The 23918-nt window shown below is 41.5% G+C and overlaps 2 protein-coding genes across 11 annotated transcripts in view; both read right to left on the reverse strand.

The window, feature by feature from the left end:
- Positions 1-835: 835 nt before the first annotated feature.
- On the reverse strand, positions 836-6985 carry Snrpe (small nuclear ribonucleoprotein polypeptide E). Of its 2 annotated transcripts, XM_034513301.2 has the most exons (5): positions 6840-6985; positions 6407-6433; positions 5674-5736; positions 3142-3220; positions 836-1023 (listed from the first exon to the last, which is right to left on the reverse strand). In XM_034513301.2, exons 1-5 carry the CDS (start codon positions 6891-6893, stop codon positions 968-970), a joined length of 279 nt encoding a protein of 92 aa, XP_034369192.1. In that variant the 5' UTR covers positions 6894-6985; the 3' UTR covers positions 836-967. The 2 variants fall into 2 exon arrangements, with proteins under 2 accessions (XP_034369192.1, XP_076797311.1); XM_076941196.1 differs by lacking the exon at positions 6407-6433 and having other exon boundaries at positions 6858-6951.
- A 7778-nt stretch (positions 6986-14763) lies between these two features.
- The window catches only part of Zc3h11a (zinc finger CCCH-type containing 11A), a 42476-nt gene continuing 33321 nt past the window's right edge, over positions 14764-23918 (reverse strand). For all 9 annotated transcript variants that reach the window (XM_034513237.2, XM_034513236.2, XM_034513240.2 and 6 more), the window contains 6 exons: positions 21708-22208; positions 20708-20793; positions 19304-19631; positions 17828-17994; positions 17028-17095; positions 14764-16710 (listed from right to left, as the gene is read on the reverse strand). In XM_034513237.2, coding sequence (XP_034369128.1) covers positions 16452-16710; positions 17028-17095; positions 17828-17994; positions 19304-19631; positions 20708-20793; positions 21708-22208 — 1409 coding nt within the window. In that variant the 3' untranslated portion in view covers positions 14764-16451. The remainder of the gene's footprint in view (positions 16711-17027; positions 17096-17827; positions 17995-19303; positions 19632-20707; positions 20794-21707; positions 22209-23918) is intronic.

Here is a 23918-nt window from a genome sequence, read left to right on the forward strand (position 1 = left end):
GACCAAACAAAGAGCATTATCACTTGGGAAGGAACCTAAATCTTTACAGATAAGAACAAACAAGTAAGTCTTTTCAGTATGTTATTATTTTTTATTATATATTTATTATTATTTTACCTAGCAACTAATTTACCAGGTATTTGTGGTCTTTCTCAAACTACCCATTCCCAAAAGCTTCCTATTAATTTTTTCAATTTATCTTAAGTGTACTTTAAAGGTATCTTATTCCAACACTCCTCCTAGTCCACTCTTGTGAGCCAGTCTTGTTATTTAGCCTGGACAGATCTTGTCCTTTACTCCATCTTCTTCACTCTCCTGCTAGGATATAGGCACGGGACACCATACCTGTTTTTCACATTCTGATCTTAATGATAAAATTCTCAAGTCTTCAGTGTCTCAGTAATTGCTAAGCAAATATAACTAAGAACATGTCTTCAACCTCCTGACTTAGAAATGCTACTGTTGTAGTCCCCAAAAGTCAGTCAGTGGGTTTTGTTTTTGCAGTGCTGGGGATCAAACGGCCTCGTGTGTGACAGACAAGCGCTTGATGCTCAATAAACTCCCGGTCCCAAGGACTTAGAACTGATAAGTATATCACTAATTAAAAAAACAAAACTTGTTTATTTTCAATAACCTGCCCCCCAGCCCCAGCCCCGCCCCTTCCACTTAACCTTAGCAGCTTACCTGTACAGGCAGAATTCTTACTCTGCCTCAAGAATGTACAGATCCATGCTCTGAGAAAAGTAAATTTCAAGGGGGACTGGAAGCCCTCAAAAACCTTAAAATACCAACACTATGTAAAAGCGTTTTGTGACTGAAATCAAACAATGTAAAATCGTAACAAAAACATTCGCAGCCATTTATTGTCCCTCAATGATAATGTGCAAGTAAAACAAGATGAGTAAATATAGCTACAACTTTAAAAACACTGAATTGCCATCTCAACTTCTCCCATGCTTGACCATTGCTAGTTGGAAACACTTTGGAGCAGAGTAATATTATCTCCTTTTAGCATGATCCGACCTGTAACAACAAGAAAAAAGTGTTACAGATATGTGAACATTTTCAAGTGTCCATATTTTAAAGGCTTCCACCAGGTCTACTGGGCTTTCAGTAACAACAGAACAAAAGCAGCACTGTTTTAATGAAGTATAGTTCCTATAGTCTAGGTCAAGCGAAAAGGCCTGATACAGTATCTCCCAATAATAAGTTCATGAAGGTTTAGAAACGAGGTGTCCGCCAAGTGTACACTTCAATTCCATCTGCAGACTGTGAGTTCTTGCTGGGTGAGGTATTGCACACCTGCAATCCCAGTACTGGAAGGCTAAGATCGGACAGCCTGGGCTATAGAGTTAGAGCACCTCAAAACCAAAAAAAACAAAAACAAAAACAAAAAACAAAAAAACAAAACAAAACAAAAAAAACAAAAACAGTATCACTTCTTAGAATCTACTTTCCACCTATCTAGCTTTGGTCTTTAGGGTTTGGGAATCATTAGGGTTTGGGAAAGAGATATCTGAATCCCATCATTAATAAATGCATCAGTTAGCACTGATTATCCTAACAAAAGATAAAATAACCTCAGTAAAAGGTCTCTTAATGAGACCATGGATGTTCTTGTTACCTGGGCTTTTTGAGTTTATGTGTCAAGCACTAAGTTAGTTACTGCACTTATTGGAACCAGAGAGGACATGACTCACACACGTATGGAGCATGTAGTCTAACAAAGAGGCCACGATAAAACAAGTGACCTACTGCAAACTCAACATACCACATCTTATGTTCTCCCATCCCAAGAAAAAAACAAATTAAATTTGAGTTTCTTAGAGAAAGGTCTGCTTGATCAGTGAACAATATATGTAGCAGTATTTGGTAGAGTCAAGTGTAATGATGGTGTGATAGCTCTGTAACGCTGTCATTCAGAAAATGAAGCAAGGATTTCAGAGTTAAGGCCAGCCTGGGCTAAACAGGGAGATCCAACAGAAAGTAGGAGCAAATGAGCAGGTGTGAGAAACTGAAAGAAGAGCTAGGCAGTGGCGCACACCTTTAATCCCAGCACTCAGGAGGCAGTCAGGTCTCTGTGAGTTAGAGGCCAGCCTGCCCTACAGAGAGCTCCAAGACAGCCAAGACTACAAACAGAGAAACCCTGTCTAGAAAAACCAAAACATAAAAAACAAACAAAACAACAAACAAAAAAATCAACCCCCAAAATAAAAAACCAAACAACATCAAAACCCCAAACCAAACCCCCACAAAACAAAAAACAAACTGAAAGAAGACAAGCATGGTGACTGCTCAGAAAATGGGACAGTATGACTCAAGATGAATGAAGATAAGGTCAGATAAGAAGGTTCTTGCAAAAATGTCACTGTCCTCTCACAGGAAAAACAGACAATGGAAAACTTCAAGCAAGAGCTGTTAAGGTCAGACCCAGTGTTTCAAAAAGATGGCTATGTCTGGAGAGGAACTTCAAACGGATGAGAGAGCTACAAGTTAGTAACTTAGTGGAAACTTCTGTTCAGTTAGGAAGTGAACACCAAACCCACTCTAAACAGTGTGTAAGCAGGAAATGAAGCTGGCTTCTGACAAGCTGCCTTGGAAACATTTCATGTGAAAAGTTTTAAACACGTTCAGAGAAGAGGTCTGGGCTAAACACATAAATATGTCAGTGCACAGAGTAGCAACCGGAGCTGTAATCTTAAGTGTATAGAACAGTGGTTCTCAACCTTCCTACTGCTGCAACCCCTTAATAATAGTTCCTCTATTGTGCTGACCTCCAACAATAACATTATTTTTGCTACTTTATAACTGTAATTTTGCTACTATTATGAATTGAAACGTAAAAATCTGTGTTTTCTGATGGTCTTAGGAGACCCCTGTGAAACAATTGTTCACCCTCAAAGGGGTTGTAACCCACAGGTTGAGAACTGCTGGCTTAGGAAAGACCATGAAAGGTGAGCTGGAACCCAGCCTCAAATATTCAATGACTAAAAAGGATGAATAAAAAGAAGCCTAAAAAGAGACAGCCAGAGATGATTCAAACTATAAATTTAAACTACATTTAAACATGAATTCAGCTACAGGCCATTCAAGTCTACCAATAAAATAAACAGAAATCTGTAAAGCCAACTATATCCTTACCCAGTTGTTTTCTTGACTTTGTTTTAGAATGAATCTCTTCTGCATCATCTAATACGAGGTTCATGTACTCATCAAAGCCCTGGAAAGTCAATTGACAATCATTTAAGTAAATCAATCATATCAGGCCATTCTTAAAAAAATAGATTCAGAAATAGCAACTAATTTTAGAATTTTATGCTATCACTCATCTTTCAACCCACACACCTAAAATATCTACTTATTAACTTATCTGTATTCTTTTCAAGTTTTTAATTTTGTTTTTGTTACATGTATTTATTTTTGGATGGATGTGTGCACATTAGTATAGGTGCTTAAAGAGGGCAGAGGCACTAGATCCATCTGCCAGAAGTACAGGAGGTTGTGATTCATCAAAGGTGGATCACTGGGAACTGAACTTGGTTCTCTTCAAGAATAGTAAATGCTGTTATCTGCTGAGCCCCTTACTTCTGAGAGCGTCTTAATGTGACCTATGTTTGCCCCAAACTTCTCATACAGCCAAGGAAAGCCTCAAACTCCCAATCCTCCTATCCCTCTTTATTCCAAGTGTTGAGACTACAGGTGTGTGCCACCATGCCTGATCAAATGTGACATAGAAAATGGGGCATTTTCTATCTTTTTTGGGCAGAGATGACGTTGAGGATGAACCCAGGGACTTCTATACATCCGACAAGTGGTTTACTACTGAGCTGCATCCCCAGCCTACCTCTTTTTAAATAGGAAAGAAAGTAAGAATGAAATTAGAGGTAAACAGTTGCTAGGTAAGCCTGCTGTACACTCCACCCAATCCAGTGCGTGCACACATGGACTGCCTTCTGCCACTGTACTCCCGTGCTCCTCACAAACACGACTCCCACTAACTACTGTGCTTGCTTACCACCTGCTAAGAGATTACTAATAGACACTCTTGATATCTACATAAAATAACAAACTATTCACAGAAATATTTTATTTTCCTTCAAAGTAGTGTGCAGCTTTGGGAAGTGGGGTGGGTACTAATGAGACAATTGGTAAAGTACATGAAATCTTGAGTTTGGATCCCTACCATTAAACAAAGCAGGGCACAGTGGCATACAGCTGCACCTAGTGTTGGCCAACTAGTCTCGTTAAATCCATGAATTCCAGGCTCAATGAGAGATCTTGTCTCAAAAAGCAGAGAGCAATAAAAGATACCTCTTGCACATAATATCCCCACACATGAATATGTACAAAGCAACACCCCTACCACTACCAAAAAACAGTGAAGCTGAACATGGGCAACACCTGTCTATAAATCTCAGGAGGCTGAGGTAGGATCGAAAGATCAAGGCTTTACTGGGCTACACAGCAATTTCTTGCCTCAAAAATAACAATGCCAGAACTGGATAGTTCAGTGGTTGAGTACTGGCTATATTCCTCTTCCAGAGGAGCCAGATTCAATTTCCAGCACCCACATGGCAGCTTACAACTGTTGATAAGGCCAGTTCCAGGGGATCTGGCACCCTCACACAAATAACAGCTGGCAGAACACGGACACATAATAAAAATATAAAAATAATATTTTTATTATTTTATAATAAAAATAAATAAATCTTTAAAAGAAATTTTTTAAAATAAATTTCCACAGCTAATTTTTAAAATTTTTAAAATTTCCTCTGTAGAGGCTCAGACAAGAGGATTTGCATGTTTAAGTCTCTCTTAAAAGACTCTGCCTGCCTCACACAAAGAAACAACAGAGACTGGAGAGATGGTGCAGTAGTTAAGAATCTTCCCTTTTGCCGGGCAGTGGTGGTGCACGCCTTTAATCCCAGCACTTGGGAGGCAGAGGCAGGCGGATTTCTGAGTTCGAGGCCAGCCTGGTCTACAGAGTGAGTTCCAGGACAGCCAGGGCTATACAGAAAAACCCTGTCTCGAAAAACCAAAAAAAGAAAAAAAAAAAAAAAGAAAAAAAAGGATCTTTCCTTGTTGTTCTTGTAAAGGACCCAAGTCAGGTTCCTAGCACCCACATGGAGGCTCACAATCATCCATTTTTGGGTGAGTCAACAACTTCTGACCTGTTTGGGCACTAAACGCACACAGGCAAAACACTCAAATAAATCTAAGTTAACAACAAAAACTATTGAGACTGTAGCTGTGTGGTAGAGCAGGTACTTTGTATCCAAGAAACCCAGGATTTGATCCCTAGCACCACCACAACAATAAACTCCTAAAATTAACCAAACAAAAAAGTCTCTTTTAACCCTACCAGCTCTATTCAGGTATAATCTAATCTAGAATGAAAGTCCTCTACCACTCCCCATCCCACTCTCATGTTGATTCTTTGTTTTTGTTCTCTCTCCTCACATACTAAACTCTTCTTAAAAGTTTAATTCTCTCTCCCCTTTAAGAAAAGTACTATCTAACCCTATTAAGCAGAGAAAGGAGAGGCTAAATAACAAGAGTTCTGAAGAGTTTTCTTTGGGTTGGGTCCTTGACTCCTTGGATACTGCTTACTGGCCATCTTCTGAGATGTCTTTTTCTAATAACAAGCTGGGGAAAAAGAGCCTGGGTACTCACAATAATACAACCCTCTATCCGCATGTTCACTTGTTCATACAGCCACACCTGAATTCGAGATCTCTGAAATAAAAAAATGATTTTAGAAATGGAAACAGATCCCACATTACTTTGATTCCACAATAAGCGACTTATCTTAAAAATTCCAATAAATATAAGCCAAAAATTAGAACTAGTTAGTCTACATCTAAGAGCTAGCAACTTTGGTTAACCTGCTGAGAAACATTTAATAAATGCTCGGGCAGGGGTGTTCAAACTAATTTTCCTCCTCTGAAAATTTATTTTTGCTTCTGGCATGAATATACTTACAGTTAAAATTCTTCACAAGCTAGCACAAAGCAAATCTGGCGATTAAAAATTACAATGGCTTAAAACTATTTTTCATTTGTAACACTCTAAAAATTACCATCGTTAAAATCTTTCCCAAAGAGCATTTGCCACTAGCTTCTCTGTATCTAACTAACTCCGTCCCCCCAACCCCTTTGGTGCACAACTGTCACTGCCAAGTCCGATGACAAATCCTATGAAATCAATGGTTTTGTTCTTATAGAATGGTGTGCATGCTTAAGTTGGGAAAGGACAGCACTTTCCCTGTGACCTTATCCTCAACTGTGACCCCCCCCCCCCCCGCCCAATTTTTAAGTTTAAGCACTAGGATCAGATTAATTAATAAAAATAGTGAAATAGGTTCAACTTTCATTTCAGTAATGAAAGAAACAAGTAACTTACGTACATTTTGCAAGTATCTGAAGATAAGGTTCTGCACCACGGCGATCAAGGAAAAGAAATACACCAACAGTAGAGACTCTGCAGCGCCCTAAGGCCTGGCCGGGGTACACATGCAAGCACTAGAGACCATCTGGAGCATGCACTCGGGATGCCCTAGAAACTATGAAAGCACTCCCCCACCGCCCTCGTTTCTCGAAACTTCCTGATGACCCACATCCTCCTCTCCTCTCTGTCGACCCCGCTTTCATTCCGTACCGCAAGCCAGGCACGGTACTCCCGAGCCCGCCTCCCGCGGCCCTTCAACTCCGCGCGCTTTCCGACCTTCTCAGTCGCCCCGGGGCCTCACGGGAAGCGGCCCGCAACAGGCTGCCCGGCTCCCCGCCCACGCTCACAGCGCCTACGGACCCAAAGCCCAGAGTTCACGACGCGTAGGATACGATGGGCTGCACCATCACCTTCTGCACCTTCTGGCCCTGGCCGCGGTACGCCATGGTGGAAGTCACAAAGACCACACGAGTAGGAAGGCCGCCTCAGAAAGCAACTTCCGGAAGCAAGACCTGGAAACGGAAGTGCATGTGGTCTTCCGCGACGCGGGCCAGTCCTGGGAAACGCCTCTCTAGCCACAGAGCCGCTTTTTCTCTATGCTTATAGCCTCCGGGCCCGCCTTCCGAGTCAACCGCTCTTTGAAACCGAGGTCGGTCCTACAGCGCCACCTGGAGGTAGGCTGAAGGCGCCCAGGGCTTCGGCCAGGCGCCTGCGCTGAGTCTTGCCTCGGCGCTATTCTGAGAGCTTCTCTAGAATTCAGGTCTGGTGGCCGCCGTGCGGGCGGCATCTTGTCCAAAACCGTTTGCAGACTTCCCTTATTTGTTTTGGGCCCCAGAGCGTCTGGATTGTCACGCCCGAAGCCGTGTGTAGTTGTGGTTTGCGCAATAACAGATTCAAACCTCGTCACTTTTATGGGGAGTTGAGGTGGCAACTGAAGATGGCAATCTAACTAGCTTGGAGGTGCTGAAATCAGATTGTTGTGCTCAAATCCCTCTCAATTGTGTGACCAATGATAAGTCACCATCTCGGTCCAGCAAGGGTGTGTGCGTGTGAAGATTCAAGGCGGTAGTAGTGCACAAGTGTTCCTTGAACTATATGGGATTTGGACATACCTGTAATCTCAGCTCATGGAAGGCTCAAGCAAGAGTATCATCAGTTTACAGACGTATGCTAAATAGTGCGTTCCAGATCCATCTAAGCTACATGAGGCCTTGTTTCAAAACAAAACAATCTACATGGTATACAACCCGATAAACTTGGAAATGTAAGTCAAAAAATGCATTTAATACAGATTCCTAGGGCCCAGGGGAGATGATTCGGTAGGTGAGGTCAGTCAACCAGCACCTACACAAAATTACATGCTGGAATTTCAACACTGGGATTGCAGAGAAAGGAGGATGCCCGGGCTTGATGGCCAACTGGTCTACTTAATTGTCAAGTCCTAGGTTCAGTGAGAGACCCTGTCTCAAAAGACAGGATGAAGAGTGGCTCAGAAAGACACTTGATGACATCCTTTGGCTTCCACAGGCACATATACACAGACGCGCACACATAAAATTGTTAAAAATGTATGTGCCTAGTCTACCGAACACCATCACTTAGCAACAAGACGCATCAGCCTTTCTCGGTGCTGCAGCTGCCTCCACCTCACCAGAAAGTATTTAGAGCGGCTTACCAGGGAAATGATCAAAATTTGAAATGCAAAGTCTGATTTTTATGGAATTTATATTGCTTTCACATCATCTTTAGGATGAAAAATTGTAAGTCAGGAGCTATCTGTGTGTGTGTGTGTGTGTGTGTGTGTGTGTGTGTGTGTGTGTGTGTTAAAGCTTGGTCTCCGTTAAAGCCTGATCCCCAGCCCATAACACAACTAGCAAGAAAAGGGACTGATTAAACGTGCCTACATTAGTCGTCAGGCCTACTCAGTTTCCTGTTATGACAGGGTTTGTGTCCTGGTTCAAATTTTATCTAATTTTTAAAATATTTAACATTCTTTTAAATATTCTCTTTCTAATAAGGAGGCTCAGACTTGAAAGGATGCTGGGTGTTATCTAAGGGGACTGGCACTTAAGGAGTACCACTTAGGTCAAATGACAAATCTAAATTTGTTTACCTAAGGTCTTCTTCAGATGAGAATAACACAAACTCCAATCTTATACAATCTTATAAAAGTATTATGAGGAAAGTTTTTTTTGTTGTTTTTTTTGTTTGTTTGTTTGTTTGTTTTTGTTTTTTTAAAGACAGGGTCTCATTCTGTAGCCATGGCAGTCCTAGAACTTGCTATGTAGACCAGGCTGGACTGAACTCACAGAGATCCACCTGCCTCCAGAGTGCCTGAGACGACAAAAAGGCATGTGCCATCACACCTGGCTGAAAGCTATTTTTATGCTACAAAAAGAAACTTAAATTTTTTTGCATGGGAAAATTATGTCTTTAAAAGGAATGTATCTAACTCTAAACAGAAGAAAAGGCCATATATACAGATTTACTCCCCTCAAAGGCAGTGTGGAGAGAACCTACACAGACCCACTCCATCTGAAATGCAAAGATACCTCACTACTTGCTTATGCATTTTCCGATTTTTAAATTTTAATGAGTTGAATCCTATAAACAATTCTTTTAAGTGATTGTACAACTCACCAGAAGTATATTTCTTTTTTCTGAAAACAAAATTATTTTGCAGGACCAGCAAGATGGCAAAGGCACTAACTATGAAAACTGGTGATGTGAGTTCAATCCCTGGCCTTTACAGAGGTAAAGGCAGAAGGAAAGAACCAACTCCTGAAAGCTATCCTCTGACCTCCACACATGTATCATACATTAAAAACCATACGCCTGCCGGGCGGTGGTGGCGCACGCCTTTAATCCCAATACTTAGGAGACAGAGGCAGGCAAATCTTTAGGTTTGAGGCCTCCCTGGTCTACAAAGCAAGTTTTAGGACAGCTGGAGATACACAAAAGCTGGAAAAAACAAAACAAAACAAAAACAAAAAAACCCCCAAAACCAGAACATATACTTACATGCCTGAGAACACATTGTAAGTAAAAGTGGGTGTGTTAGCCTGGGCAGAGGACAGTGAACAATGTTTAGGGATTTTTGGTTGGTTGGTTTTGTATGGTTTATATTTGTCCAGTTGTCTTGTGTTTACTCATGACCTAGTGTCACTACTGTAAGTATTCTAGCCTTATATTTTATTTGGGAAGTAAGTAGAGTTTTCCTTTTTTAAATATCAACTTTAGAACAGATTATCACATTTTAAAAATTATTATATTTTGTTTTTGTTTGTTTTTTTTGGCAGAGTATTTTTGTGTAGCCTTGGCTATTCTGGAATCTCTGTAGACCAGGTTGACCTCAAACTCAGCAATCCTCCTGCCTTTGCCTCCTGAGTGCTGGGATTAAAGGTGTGCCCCACCATTGCTTGGAAAAACATTATTATTTGCATTTTATGTGTAGGTGTGTTTTTGCATGTAGGTCTGTGCACCATGTGTGCCTAGTGCCTGTGGAAGCCAGAAAAGGGCTCTAGATTTCTTGGAACTGAAGTTACAAGTGATAACCACTATGTGGATGCTGGGAATCAAATCCAGGTTCTCTGGAAAACGAGCCAGTGCTCTTGATTTCTGAGCCGTCACTCTAGCACCTTGTCAATTTGGTTTTTTTTAAATTATATTTGGAATTTGTGTTAACATTAAACTCTAGTAATTTAAAATTTAAATTTCTGTATATATGATTTATTTTTTCAGAGGTGTTTGTTGTGAAGCCTGGGTTAAGCTCTGGTAGTGTTTGACTAACAATCCTACTTGTGGCCTTGGCTTTGATCCTTTTCCTCCTCCTGCCCCCAGATAAACTTAAGCCTGTTATAATGTGATTATTGTACCATTGTTGGAAATATAGACAGGAAATCGATCTATCAGTCTATAAGGAATAAATTATTCCACAGATTGTAATACTGTGCAACTGTAATCAAGATTAAAGGAGGTCGTTTTACATCTTGTGTCCTGACAGGAAATGGCAGCCAATGACATACTATGGGGGAAAGCAAGCTTGGTGTGAGATTTACTTCAATCTCAACCTAGACTGTAGCAGAATTTAAGGAATCACATGTGTAACTACGACTCCAAGAATAAGCACTTCCTTAAATTGTGCCCAGGTTACCTGTTTATCTTACCCTGGTCCCAGCCCTGAAAGCCTAAATAGGGGACAATGGTGTGGGAAGAGAGCAAGATTAGCTGAGGCGCTGGAAAGACAGTTCAGCCTTTGAGAGCATTTCCCACTCTTGCAGGGGACCTAGCTTGGGTTCCCTGGACTCACATGGTGGCTCACTACAGTAACTCCAGTTCTATTACCCTCTGTTGCCACCAGGGATACATGTATTACATATATATACATGATGGCAAACACTCATGCATTTAAAAATAAAATGAACATGAAATAGATTGGCTATGAATTTGTAATTGTGAAAGCTAGGTAACTTCCTGGATTTTATTTTAAAAATTTCTTGTTCTGTTTCAAATTTCTCTAATAGCATGGTGGTGCATGATTTTAATCCCAGCCCTTAGGAGGCAGAAGCAGGTAGATCTCTGCATTCAAGGGCAGCCTGATCTACAGAGTTCCAAAGCAACCAGGGCTACACGGAGAAACCCTGTCTCAACAAAACAAAACAAAACGTGAAAAATTTTAAATAAAGTACAGAATGGCACTAAAAAAAGATTTATATGCATATGAATGTTTTGCTTGCATGTACGCCAGTGTACCACATGCAAGACAGACACACCCACAGAAGTCAGAAAAGGGTGTTGGCTCCCTTAGAACTGGAGTTACAGATAATTGTGAGCAGATGTGTGGGTCCTCTGCAAGAAATGCTCTTAACCACTAACCATCTCTCCAGCCTCCAGAATGTCATTCTATACATAATGTATATACTGAATTAATATTTCACAATTCAATGAATATATTCAATAACAGAAACCTGGACAAAACCTTGGTTTATTTTCTTTGAAATAAGTAATCATAGTATTCTTGTAAATCTTGAGATTTTCATGACACTTCCAATGTCTGCAGAATATGCTTGAGAAGCACTAGCTCCAGGAGAGAAGCTCTGATTGAATGTTACTGACCTGGTATCTCATGTATCTCTCATACTCCAGACTGGCTCAAATTACTTTGTAGCCAAGGCTGGCACTGAACCCCTAATCCTCCTGCCTCTACCTTCTAATTGCTGGGATTACTGGCATATATTACAATAGCCAGCCACTTCCCAAAGATTTAAACCTTTCTTCATTCAGATGAAGTTCTGTTTTCCCTAGAATGTCATTGAGCCCAGACTAATGAAAGCATGACAAAGACATTAAGACAGGACAGCCCAGCAAAGATCAGCTTGAAATGATCGAAGAATTCCCAGACAGTCAGGGCTATGTAGAAACCCTGTACCAATAAATAAACAAGTAAATAAATAAATATTCAGAGGGCAAAAGACAGATCACATGTTTGAGAGTTGAGGCATTAGCAAGTTTAAGCTCATCACTCTGTGGCTTAGATCATCTGTTTAAGATGAGGTGTTGGGAGAGTGTTTGCCTAACATGTTCAAAACCCTGGGTTTAATCTCCATAGACCAGACATGGTAATGTACACCTGTGATCCCAGCATTTGAGAGGCAGAGGCAAGTGGACTAAAAAGTATAAGGCCATATGAGCTCCCCCCTGAAAAAGTAAAGTAAGAAATAAATAGAAAAAAAGCTACTAACACTCCAGCTCATTACCTACTTAAAGCTTCTATGTTAAACTGGGCATGGTGGTACATACCTGTAATCCTAGGATTAAAGAGGCAGGCAAATCTCTAAGAGGCCAGGCCAGCCTGACTTACATAGCAAATCTCGTGCTACCCAAGGCTATGTGTAGTAAAACCTTGTCTCAGAAAATACCAAAGTACTACTCCATTCCTTATTTTTCCTAAAATTCTCTTATATATCACAGGCTAGCCTTGAACTATCCCACTGCCTCCCTAGTGTTGGGCTTACATGCATGGGCTACTAACTACTCTGGCTTACTCTTGTTTTACAATATTTCCTAATGACACTTGCTCTTCCAGAGGACCTTGAGTTCAGTCCTTAGCACCTGTGCCAGGCATCGCACAACTGCCTGTCACTCCAGGTCCAAGGGATCCTGTGACCTGAGCTCGCTGCAGGCGTCCCCACACAAGTGACATTCACACCCTCTCACAATCATTTACAGACTTCAGGAGCAGGAATCGAACTTAAACTCATCTATCCCTAGTGACCAAAATTATCTAATCACAGTGTAAGTTCAAAATTGTTCTATGCATCCTCAAGGATGGGACTCCAATATCCTTATGGCAGTCAATGCCAACACAAATAACTTTTCCTTCTTCTAGCCTTTCTAAAAGACAGACCAATGAGAGCTCGCCATGGCTACTCCATCAGGTAGGAACTGGTTCCTGTTTCCCTCTTCCTTCCAGCATCACTCTCTTGTTCAATGTTTCCCTAATCTGTTTAGATCCTTACCTAATATACATAGCACCTTAAAAAAAAAAAAGAAAAAAACAACAAAAACACCTCCTTGAGGTGGTGGCGCACGCCTTTAGTCCCAGCACTTGGGAGGCAGAGGCAGGGGGATTTCTGAGTTTGAGGCCAGCCTGGTCTACAGAGTGAGTTCCAGGACAGCCAGAACTACAAAGAAAAACCCTGTCTCGAACCCCTCCCCCCCCCCAAAAAAAACCCACCTCCTCTAGTTGCCGTGACAGCAAACCAGTGTTAAGTTCAATGGACTACTGTTGCACTGCAATGAGAACAACGTAAAAGTTAAAACAAAAAAGCCAAAACCATAAAGCCCCAGATTGCTGACCCAGAGTCACCACACGTTTTGGCCATTTTGCTGTAGTCTTAGGAAAATGGTAAAGATCAGATGATTCCTTTGTGCTTAGGCCCTTCAACAGTTTAAAACTCCATGTATCTGTGTTTATGGGTGTGTACATATGCCACAGCACATGTGTGAGGTCAACAAGCAGCATCTGGAGGGTTCAACCCAGGCCACCAGGCCTGGGAGGCATCTAGCTAAGTCACTGGCTCTAACCTTTCTTCTTTTTAATTTTTAGAAACTTATTTTGGAGGCAAGAGGCACGTGACATGGCACAAGCATAGGAAGTGAGAGGACAATGTTGGAGGGTTGGTTGTCTCTTTATTGGACTCTGATTGCCAGAATTGTGAGGCAAACGCCTTCATCAGCTGAGCCAGCTCTCCAGCCCCCACAGCCCTTGACATCACTTTTAAATGAAAAGTCAGCTGCAGGGTTTGGGACGCAGCTTAGCACCATACTCTGGGTTTAGTCCCTAGAACCACATGAACCCAGCCTGGTTCATGTCTTCCATCTAAGCACTTGGTGGTAGAGGCAGGAGCATCAGGAAAGCTCAAGGCCAGTCTGAGCTACAAGCTGGTCTACAAATTGGTAGGTTTGAGCAGACGACCTTGAAAGCAAGTAGTAGCCTTTCTCTGTAGCTTTAGTCTAGAATGGGTTCCCAGTAACTGCTAATGTTAGTCTTATCTACAAGCATTCACATTGGAGCCCATGTACTTTCTGTTGCTAAACTGCCAAATTCAAGGCATCACATGTTAAAAAGCTACACAATTTTTCAGACAAAATGGAGCATTTCAGAGCAGGATCACAGGAATTTAATGCAAATAGCTCAAGCTTCCTGTGTGACCTGTAGTTCTGTAACTTTTAGCTTCTCCCTATGGGGAGCTCCTGAGACTGGCAGAGAGGAGAACACACATGTAGCCATGAGATTCTACTGTTAAGGTGAGAACTTCAGATTTTAATGTTTTCTTTTTCGGCCTAGAACTCAAGAGATCCTTCTGCCTCTGCCACGTGCCACCACATCTGGCCGAATCTTGAAAAGATGTAAAGGCTAAAACTATCTCCATACTTCTGAGCAGATCCAAGCTGCAACATTTGGTCCATTACCATTGAGACATGTGTATGAAGAATTGTCCAGCTTGATAGGACTCTGGGGGAAAGACAGCATTAGGTTGGACTGAGGCCTCATGTACATTAGGCAAGTGGTCCACTGCTAAGCTACAACCTCAGTCTGGGGACTATTAGGCCTCTAGTAGGAAAAACTCCTGTTCTTTGTTTGCTAACAACTGTAACAGTAAGAAGTCAGCATACACATCAAAAAACCCTGTACTCTTCTAATTAAATCTTTCACCTTCATGCTTGAAAATTCTCAATCATTGAAGATTTTTAGACCTGCCCTCCTTTAAAACAATTCATAGTATCACTTGAGTTATAATGATAAGAACTAAGTATTTCCTATATCAGTTTTATTTAAAACACAAATAAGTATTTCTCTTTCGTTAATGGCAAATGGTTCAAATAATGTTGAACACAAATCATTGACTAATACAGGGCATTAAATATGAACAGACTTTTTTTTAAAGCAAAAGAATAGAGGTTATATACAAAAGAGACCTACAATCTATAGGCCAATTCAAAAAAGGAAATGTGTTTATAAAATGTGTGGTGAAACCAGAACCTTCCACCTCTGCTTTGGAGAAGGGCTATCATACAACATTCAGTCAGCTGAAGATGGATTGGTACAAGTGTCTCTACAGAAACTTCAAGTCATTTTTGCATGTGCAGAATCATCCAGATCTTCCCAGACTGAACTGGCAGTCCCGTGGCTTTCTTCCTTTTCCATATTCCCAACAAGGCTACATGAACTTCAACTCTTGATGAGCCGCTTACAACAGCAGTTCCTTAGGAGCCAACATGACAGGTGATCCAGGATTTCCCTATGAGAAACAAACTGGCCACCTACAGAAAAAGTATTACAATGAACAAGTCTTTTCTTTCCTTCTTCCAATTCTGTACAGTGTCTCATTTCAAGACTATTATCCTCATCAGACTCGTTCCTTCACAAGTCTAAACCTTGAGGTGATATGAAGACCAACATTAAGAAAACTCAATCCAGAAATGAAGAAACTGGAGGTATCCAATACACCCCGGAGCATCTTGCCATCCCTATGACAGACAGCACAGTCCAGCGTACTGCGACAGTCTGTAGATGAATACTGGCAGCTTGAGGTCACCCCCCCCATCCCCCATGGTTAAAGCACATCAAATAAATAATATGCAAGAGGAGTTTCCTGGGAGAGTTAGAAATTAAAAAAAAATTACCAATTTTCTGTCTTTGTGATAATTCAATGCCAGTAAGAGAAAGGTATTGAAGGGACAATTTTCATACTAAAAAAAGGAATTTCCCTAGTCATGTCACCATCTCTTATAAAGAATCCAGGGAATCCCAGAAATAGAAAATTAGTTTCAAGGGACCCCCTGAGGCACTTTAAAGCCTTTAAAAAATTACAGTAATAATAAATTAGCTATTGCTCTTCAGAGGCTTACGGAGCAGCTAGCACAACAGGACCAGGTCCAGAGTTATGTCCGTATCTCAGGTTCTCGAGCTGCCCGGCCCTCTTTAAAGCTTAGACGAATCTCCAAATACCTTTAAAAAGACATACAATTTTACACAGACTGAGTGGGTCTTTTGTTTAGTGGTAGCATGACATTTGGTCCACAATGGTTAGCAGCTGTCTTCATTTTAAATGCTGATAAAATTAAGACAATACATAAATAAATACAGCAGGGGAAGCTAGCCCACACTGACAAACACCTCAAGGACCACTGAGTTCTCGTGCACCGTTTCATTTGGAGCTCAGTCTCATGTGGAGAGAAGGGCATTACAGAACTTTCTTCTCAAAGATGCTGAACAATGGCATCAAATGGACAAAACAACTATTTATCAAGGGATGTAAAAGATCTGACCCCAGGGAATCTAGGACACACACAGGTACTTCAGAGGTATACTTTTGATTTGGGCAAAATTTGAGACTTAAAGAAATTACCACCTCAGGTAAATAGATGAAACTAAGTCCAGTTTTTGGTGAGGGTTTTTTTTTTTTTTTTTTAAAGTGTCCTCATTATCCCCTTCAGCTTCAGCTGTCAATCATCTCTGAGAGCTCAAGCAGAAGGTCGTCCTCATCTTTCCCAGGATCCAAGTCGATCTCAGCTTCTAATTTGCCCCCTGAAATTTCCCATATTAGTTTCTCAAAATCATCTTCCACAGAGAGTGGAGGCTTTCCCGTCGAGGCAGAGCTCAGCCGGCGTGGTTTTGTTGCCATCTGGGATGAGGAAGGGCCAGATCCTTCTGGGAGCAAGGGTTCTGAAGAAGCTTGGGCTGCAGACAGCACAGAGCTGTAAGTGAAAGACAGACTGTTAGAGCAGGCTGTGCGCGTCTTTCATGATTAAACAACCACAGCTTCGGCAGCTCAGTAAAAAGTATTTCTGAAGACACACACAACAGTGTCACTAATTCAGAATCAATCGAGTTTTGATTTAGCCAGTTATCTAGCGTCTCTTTTCAACAGCAGCCTGAAGAGCAGAAGCCCCGCAGTTCAGACTTCTTTGCCCTCAGCTTGGAGTTAAAGGGGAAAACCTGTTCAGTGACGTAGCATTTTTTTGTTAAAGAGCAAAACCAGAAATGGCATGGAGTTTGGTTAAGATGGCATTACCTGTCTTTCGGTTTTTCTGTCTCAGACACGGTGACGGCTTTATCCTCAGAGAGGAGTGGGACAACAGCCTACAAAGGAAGAGTAAGGTCAATCGCTGAGTTAGGCTTCACTCTTCCGGTCTGTATGCTGTGCTGTGTGTACGTGTCCAAGTGTGTAGAGTTCAGAGGAGGGTGTCAACGAGTCTTCTACCATACTCTGTCTTCCTTGGAAAGTTGGTCTCTTACTAAACCCCAAGCTGGTGGTCTACCTGTCTTCATCCCTCAGGGTTGGGGTTACAAAACTGTATGGCCACACTGGCTTTCTTATGTAGGTACTAGGGGATTCAAACTCAGGTAGGTCCTCATACTTGTGTAGCAAGCATTTACCCACTGAACCAGAACTGAACTGTCCCCAGAATTTTTGTGTTTCTTTTGAGATAGGGCCTGACTATGCAGCGTTGGCTATCCCAGGCCTCTACCTTCCCACCTGGCCTGGAGTCAGGTTTGTGTTTTGTTTTGGCATGGTTGGAGATCTTGGATAACCTAGGACCTTTCACGTTAGATGGGCTCTGCCACTGAGCTGTGTGTACCTTTGGCCCAGAGGCTACCATTGTTTAAACCTGATCTAAAGGCTGAGCATATAAGTAAGTAAAGTATCTTGCCACCCAAAAATTAGCTTCAAATCTTCAACTAGAGTAACAGTCTAAGAAACCAATATGCATAGGAAATGACAGGAAATATGAGTCAAAAACAGAGACAAAGCCAAAGGGCAATTGTCCTGTCACAGAGAAAGCACCACTGCAGTGGCCATCTCTTACTTACCACAGCTGCTTTCTTGGTGGGGGTTTCCTGCAGGACAGTGCTGGAGCTGAGTGGCTTCACCGCTGCGATGACAGCAGAGTGCGTCTCCACAGCCTTGCGTTTAGGAGCCAATTTGGGAGCTGAGAGCACCTTGACCACAGATGGTTTCACATTTACTTTAGGTTTGGCTACAGGGGACAGAACATATCTGATTAGCAACTACATAATCTCTCTCACATATAGAGTAACTCAGAATAAGATACACTGCCTTTAGTAGTAGAAATAACAAAAAGTGTCCAAGCATGGTGGTGTGTGACTTAAATCTCAGCACTGGGAGGTAGAAGCAGGAGGATCTCTGTGAGTCTGAGGCCAGCCTGGTCTATATAGTGGGTTCCTGGACAGCCAAGGCTATGTACAGATCCTGTCTTAAAAACAAAACAAAGCAAAAAGCAACACCCAAAGAGCAAACAGCATGAATAAAAATGAGGTCACATGGGTCACTGCGACACACTCTTCAATGTTACTATCATATTCCAAGGTATTTTCTTCTACAAAACAAGAAGAAAAACTGAGTGCAGTTGCACACATTTGTAATCTAAGCACCCAGAAGGCTGAATTCAAGGGCAGCTGGAGCTGTATAGTAAGACCCTATTTTAAAATACCAGCAGAAAGATACACCACAGAAATTCTGGATGGGACTGTTATGTTTTTTTTGTTTGTTTGGTTTTTGTTTTGTTTTGGATGACAAGGTTGCATATATCCCAGGCTATCCTCCAATCATGTAGCTAAGGATGACCTTGAACTTCTGATCCTCCTGTCTTCCTGTCACTTGAGAAGAGCAAGGATTTGATGACTCAGATTATAAAACTTGGAGTGTTTGTGAGAAAGTAAAGAAAGTAATGATACCATTTGCTTCTAGCATCTTTGAATAAAGAGAAGAGTGAGCTCCATGGTAAAACTATCTAGATGTGTATGAACAATCCAGAGTTCAAAGTATGTCCTGAGAGAGAATCTTCTACCAGCCACAGGACTCAAGTGGCCAAAACTCAAAACTCAAACCCTCATCATATAGCGGCTGACTTCCAGCCCAGCACATGGTCAGAACTGAGGTTGGTGTCTCTGGCGTGAGATAGCCACTGTTGGACCAACCAGACTCTATCATGTGAGCCAATCTAACAGACCCTCCCTGTCTACATTCCTTCTACTTGTTCTATTCCTCTAGACAACCCTAATTCTGGGATTACATGCTGTAATGGAACCCAGCCAGGGCTTTGTACCAGATAAGTAATTACCAACTGACCTACATCTCCAGACCCACATAAGGCACAAGACAGCAATTTTAAGTTGTGAAGAACTTGCCTACATTACATTTGCAGATAACTATCAGAAATGTTACTACCTGTTGGTGTGACCTCAGTATACAGGAGATTCAATCCTACTGCTGCCAGCTACTGAAATCTGGTCACTGTGCTATGATGAAGGTATCAAGCCACTCACCTTTACTCCTTCTCTCCAAAGTCTGTGCTGCACATTTCACATTCAGTATTGAATCCCCAATTCCAGAGGTTTCTACCTCCCCTTTCTGGGATGACTCCATGGGGAGCCGTTTTGCCAGGTGCCGAGTGATGCCCGATCCAGCAGTGAGCACCGGCTTCCCCACCACTCGAGTATAGTGGGAAGCCTCATCTCCACGCACAGATGACAAGGCTGCTTTCTCCTTTTGTGCAGCAAGTCTCTCCTGCTGTCTCTGTGGATGTTTCTCTTTGACAGTGTCACATCTGTTGACTGGAAGTTTTGTGGGATCACTTATGGTCTCATCTGAGGTCTGTGGACAAGTACAATCAAAGTACAGTCTCATTTATAGTGCTGAGTGAGTTAGGTAGAGTATTACATGACTCAGAATAAAGTAGAGGCTCAACATTTGATATTAGACAGAAGATATGCTGTTAAGTATGAAAGATTAGAACTGAAAATGTATGAAATTAATTGAAAAACTCAGATTCTATAGGCCATAACTATGACTCTAAGTAAACACTAATGATTACTAAATAATTAAGATTCCTATATATTAAGGTTTATGCCAAGTTATTTACAACTGTGAAAAAAAATCTAGATGTCCAGAAAAAGCTTATATTTACAAATTAGAATATTATAGTCAGTAAAAACAAACACCTAAGGAATTACTAAAGCTACAGCAGGCTGCAAAATGACGAACTGTCCAGCTCTCACCCAAGTTGAGTATTAGATTCATTTCTGTTACAACAGGTGGCTCTGTGGATAAGACACCTGCTGCTCTTGCAAAGAACCCAGGCTCAGTTCTGAACACTGGCATGCCAGATAACACACATAAAAGAACAAAGAAAACTAACAGAGAATTGTAAGAATCTCCCACAGGTACGGTGGTACACAATTTTTATATCTCAGAAATCAGGAGGCAGAGTCAGGCAGATCTATGTTGAGTCAGAAACCAGTCAGGTCTACACAGTGAGTTCCAGGACAACCAGGGCCACAAAGACTCTATCTCAAAAACAAAAACCAACCAACCAACCAACCAAACCAAACCCCCCCCCCCCCAAACAAAAACTCCAAACTAAACAAAAAATACAAATTCCACAGAAAATTATAACCACAGTCCGGGGTTGTAATCTAGCACTAAGGAATGAGACTGGTTGAGCCAGGCAAATTGAGCTACATAGTGAGAAACTATCTCCAAAAATCTCAAAAACCAACCAACTAACCAAAAAACCTAAAACCAAACAACAAAAGCCATGAACAAAAACGATTAAAATCATACTCAATGTACCACTGAAATTATTGATAGAAATTCACTATAAGCTAAAACTGAAAGCACACATCATTTACCTGACAAGGTCTGCCCAGAACATAAGATAACAAACTTACCTCATTAGCCTCCATCTTAGTCATGCTGCTCTGAGAAGGAGCATCGCCACTGTCTTCAAGTTCAACTTTTTTCTCTTCTTTTGTACCTATATTCATATTTAAAAACACCATTGCTTTAATAAGGCCACAAGCTCAGGAGAAATGAACTGAAAGAAAACCTTTCTTAATGAAATACAATTTTACTGGCTAGCTTTTGTGTCAATTTAACATTGGCTATGGTCATCTAGGAAGGGTGAACTGCAGCTGAGAAAATGGAGCTAGTCTATCAGACTAGCCTGCGGGCATTTTCTTGATTGGTAATTGATGTAGGAGGGTCCAGTCCACTTTGGGTAGTGCCACCCCTGGGAAGTGGTCCTTGGTTATATAAAAGACAGACTAAGCAAGCCATGGAGAGCAGGCCAGTAAACAGTGTTCCTCCATGGACCACACTTCAGGTCCTGCCTTCAGGTTCCTGCCTTGACTTCCCTCAAGGATGTACTTAAGATTGGTAATTGATGTAGGAGGGTCTAGTCCACTTTGGGTAGTGCCACCCCTGGGAAGTGGTCCTTGGTTATATAAAAGACAGACTAAGCAAGCCATGGAGAGCAGTCCAGTAAACAGTGTTCCTCCATGGACCACACTTCAGGTCCTGCCTTCAGGTTCCTGCCTTGACTTCCCTCAAGGATGTACTTAAGATCTGGAAGTGTAAACCATATAATATTCCCCAACTCAGGTTGTTTTTGATCAATGTTTTATCAAATCATAGAAAGGAAAGTAAGACAGTAATGGACAAGAAACAAGGAAAACCCCTCATAGTTAAGAGACTGGTCCTATAATCTCAAGATCATAGGAACAGGAATACACTGTTGAACTACAGACCACCACACTGTCAACAACTTACTCTACTGAATCCAGTGACTCCAGTTCCTCCCAGTTAAGAAAAACCCTCAAAGAACTACCCAGGCTCCTGTAGGTCCTGCCCAGTGCTGGGAACAGTGCTGCAGCTTGGAGGGCTACAAACCTGCTCTCTTGGTGATGCGGAGCAGCCTCTTTGGCCCTGGGGCAGCCTCAGCCTGAGGTCGGGAGTTGCCACTACTCTCAGAGCTTTGCTGCACCCTCAGGGCCTTCTCCAGTTTAATCTCCTCGAGCGTCTTAATGTGCACCTCCTGCATGGACCTGGTTCTCCCCGCAGGCTCCTCGGGTTGTCCTCTGCTAACAGCTACGGTCGGCAGACTCACTGTCTTTTTCACTTCAGTGTCTTCTGTTAGCATGAGGCAACTTGTATCCTTTTTGGACTTCTGTCTTTCCATTTCCTGCTGCCGATGCTTCTTTTCAGCCAGGACCTCAGAGAAGGTTTTGATCCGCACTGAAGAACTTTTTGTTCCCGATGGAGAATCTTCAGGTCCTGAAGGTTCTTCTGTCTTCAGTTTTGTTTGCAATTCTCCACGTTTCTGACTGGCTCTTTCAAGAAGAATTTCTTCTAAAGTCTTTACGTGGATCTCACCGGCTTTATGAATTCTCTCTGTATCGGGGAAGGACATATATTTAGTAAGTTCTCATTATCTTAACAGTTTATGATCTCTCCACTGTACAAGTAGAACAATCCAAGGGAACATCAGATGTCCCATGTATAGTATTAATTTCACTCATAGTTGTAGATAATTGCAAAGACAGCAACACTGTACTCACATACATTAAAACAACAACAACAACAACAACAAAAAAAGCTCCTTCAAATCTGACCTACATACTCAGCTCTCAAAAGAGCATTCTACAGCTGTTTAAAATATGGAACACACTAGACAATCATTACTGGAGAGCTAAGAAAATAATGAACTGATGTAGAATAAAAAAAAAGAAGACCACACACACACACACACACACACACACACACACACACACACACGCACACCAGTAAAAGATTTTAATTAAAATTCAAAAACATACAAAATATATCCCAAACTCCTAAACATAGCATGTTCTGGAACTCTTGTGAACTTGGTATTTCTTACTAGTCTCATTTCTGTCTGTGTCTGTTTTTCTCAAATAAAGTCTCTCTGTAGCTCAGGCTGTCCTGGAAGTCCTGATATAACAAAGCCTAAGTAAACCTCAAATTTAGAGCAATTCTCCCTGCTTTCTTGGATTACAGGCATGAGTCACCAAGACCCACGAGCTTTGTGTTCTTGTTTATATAAAGAGTTCATTTAAATGGCTAGTTTTAAGTAAATCCAACTTGGATTCTCATCCTCTATTCTAGTGAAATTCTGGCGAAAACACTGATCAGAATCTGGTAACTGTCTAATCCTCCAAACATGTTATTTGTTTTTTGAGAACAATTAATGCTATTTGGGTCCTTGAAATATTTTAGTAAAGTACTCATGACAAAGCAAGGACATAGGTTTCAACTGGCTAAGTGTTTTGTGATTGGGTCTTTGCTGGATTATGGGAGTCTCAAGCTCACCGTATCTTGCCTCAGCCTTTTTGAGTACTGAGGTCGTGAGGAGGGCTACCATATCTGCATTCTCATTAGATTTTTAACGATTGTGGAGTTGGCCCAGTGGTTAAGAATGCTTGTTATTCTTGCAGACAGTCAGATTCAATTCCTAGCACCCAGATGGTGGCTCAAAACCATCAGTAATTCCAGTTCCAGAATATCTGACACCCTATTCTGACCTCTACAGATACCAGGCATACAAGTGATGCACCTGCATGCATAAAGGCAATTCATACATATAAAATAAATAAATCTGGGGAAAAAAGTTAATTTTAATCTTTTCTTCCAGTTCATAATGACAATCTAATCTCAAAATTATGACTCAAAGAAAGTACATGATTAATAGTCAATTGGGAGCTTTATCATTCCTACCAAAAATCATTAAAATGATAGATGTTAGTGAAAAAAGAATAATGCCATGGTACAGCAATCTTGAGAATTTCTGAGAGGAATCTACTGCAGCAAAGTGTAAACATTGTGGCTGTAACTCTAAAAGGCTAGTTAAACACTATTCTCAACAGCAGAGTTAACAGCCAGGCCTTTGTTAATAAACATCAAAAGCAAAAATGAACCGTGGGAGAAATCACTAAGGCAGATATTTAAGGACTGGGGCAGAGGCCACCCCCTCACTGAAGACTACTTGCATGGCCTACCATGCACAGGCCCTGGCTTGATTTCCAGCATCTCAAAACCAAATAGAGAAATAAAAACTAAGCAAGCAAGCAAACAAAACGGATT

The sequence above is a fragment of the Arvicanthis niloticus genome, chromosome 10 (assembly GCF_011762505.2).
Source record: "Arvicanthis niloticus isolate mArvNil1 chromosome 10, mArvNil1.pat.X, whole genome shotgun sequence".
Lineage (NCBI taxonomy): Eukaryota > Metazoa > Chordata > Mammalia > Rodentia > Muridae > Arvicanthis > Arvicanthis niloticus.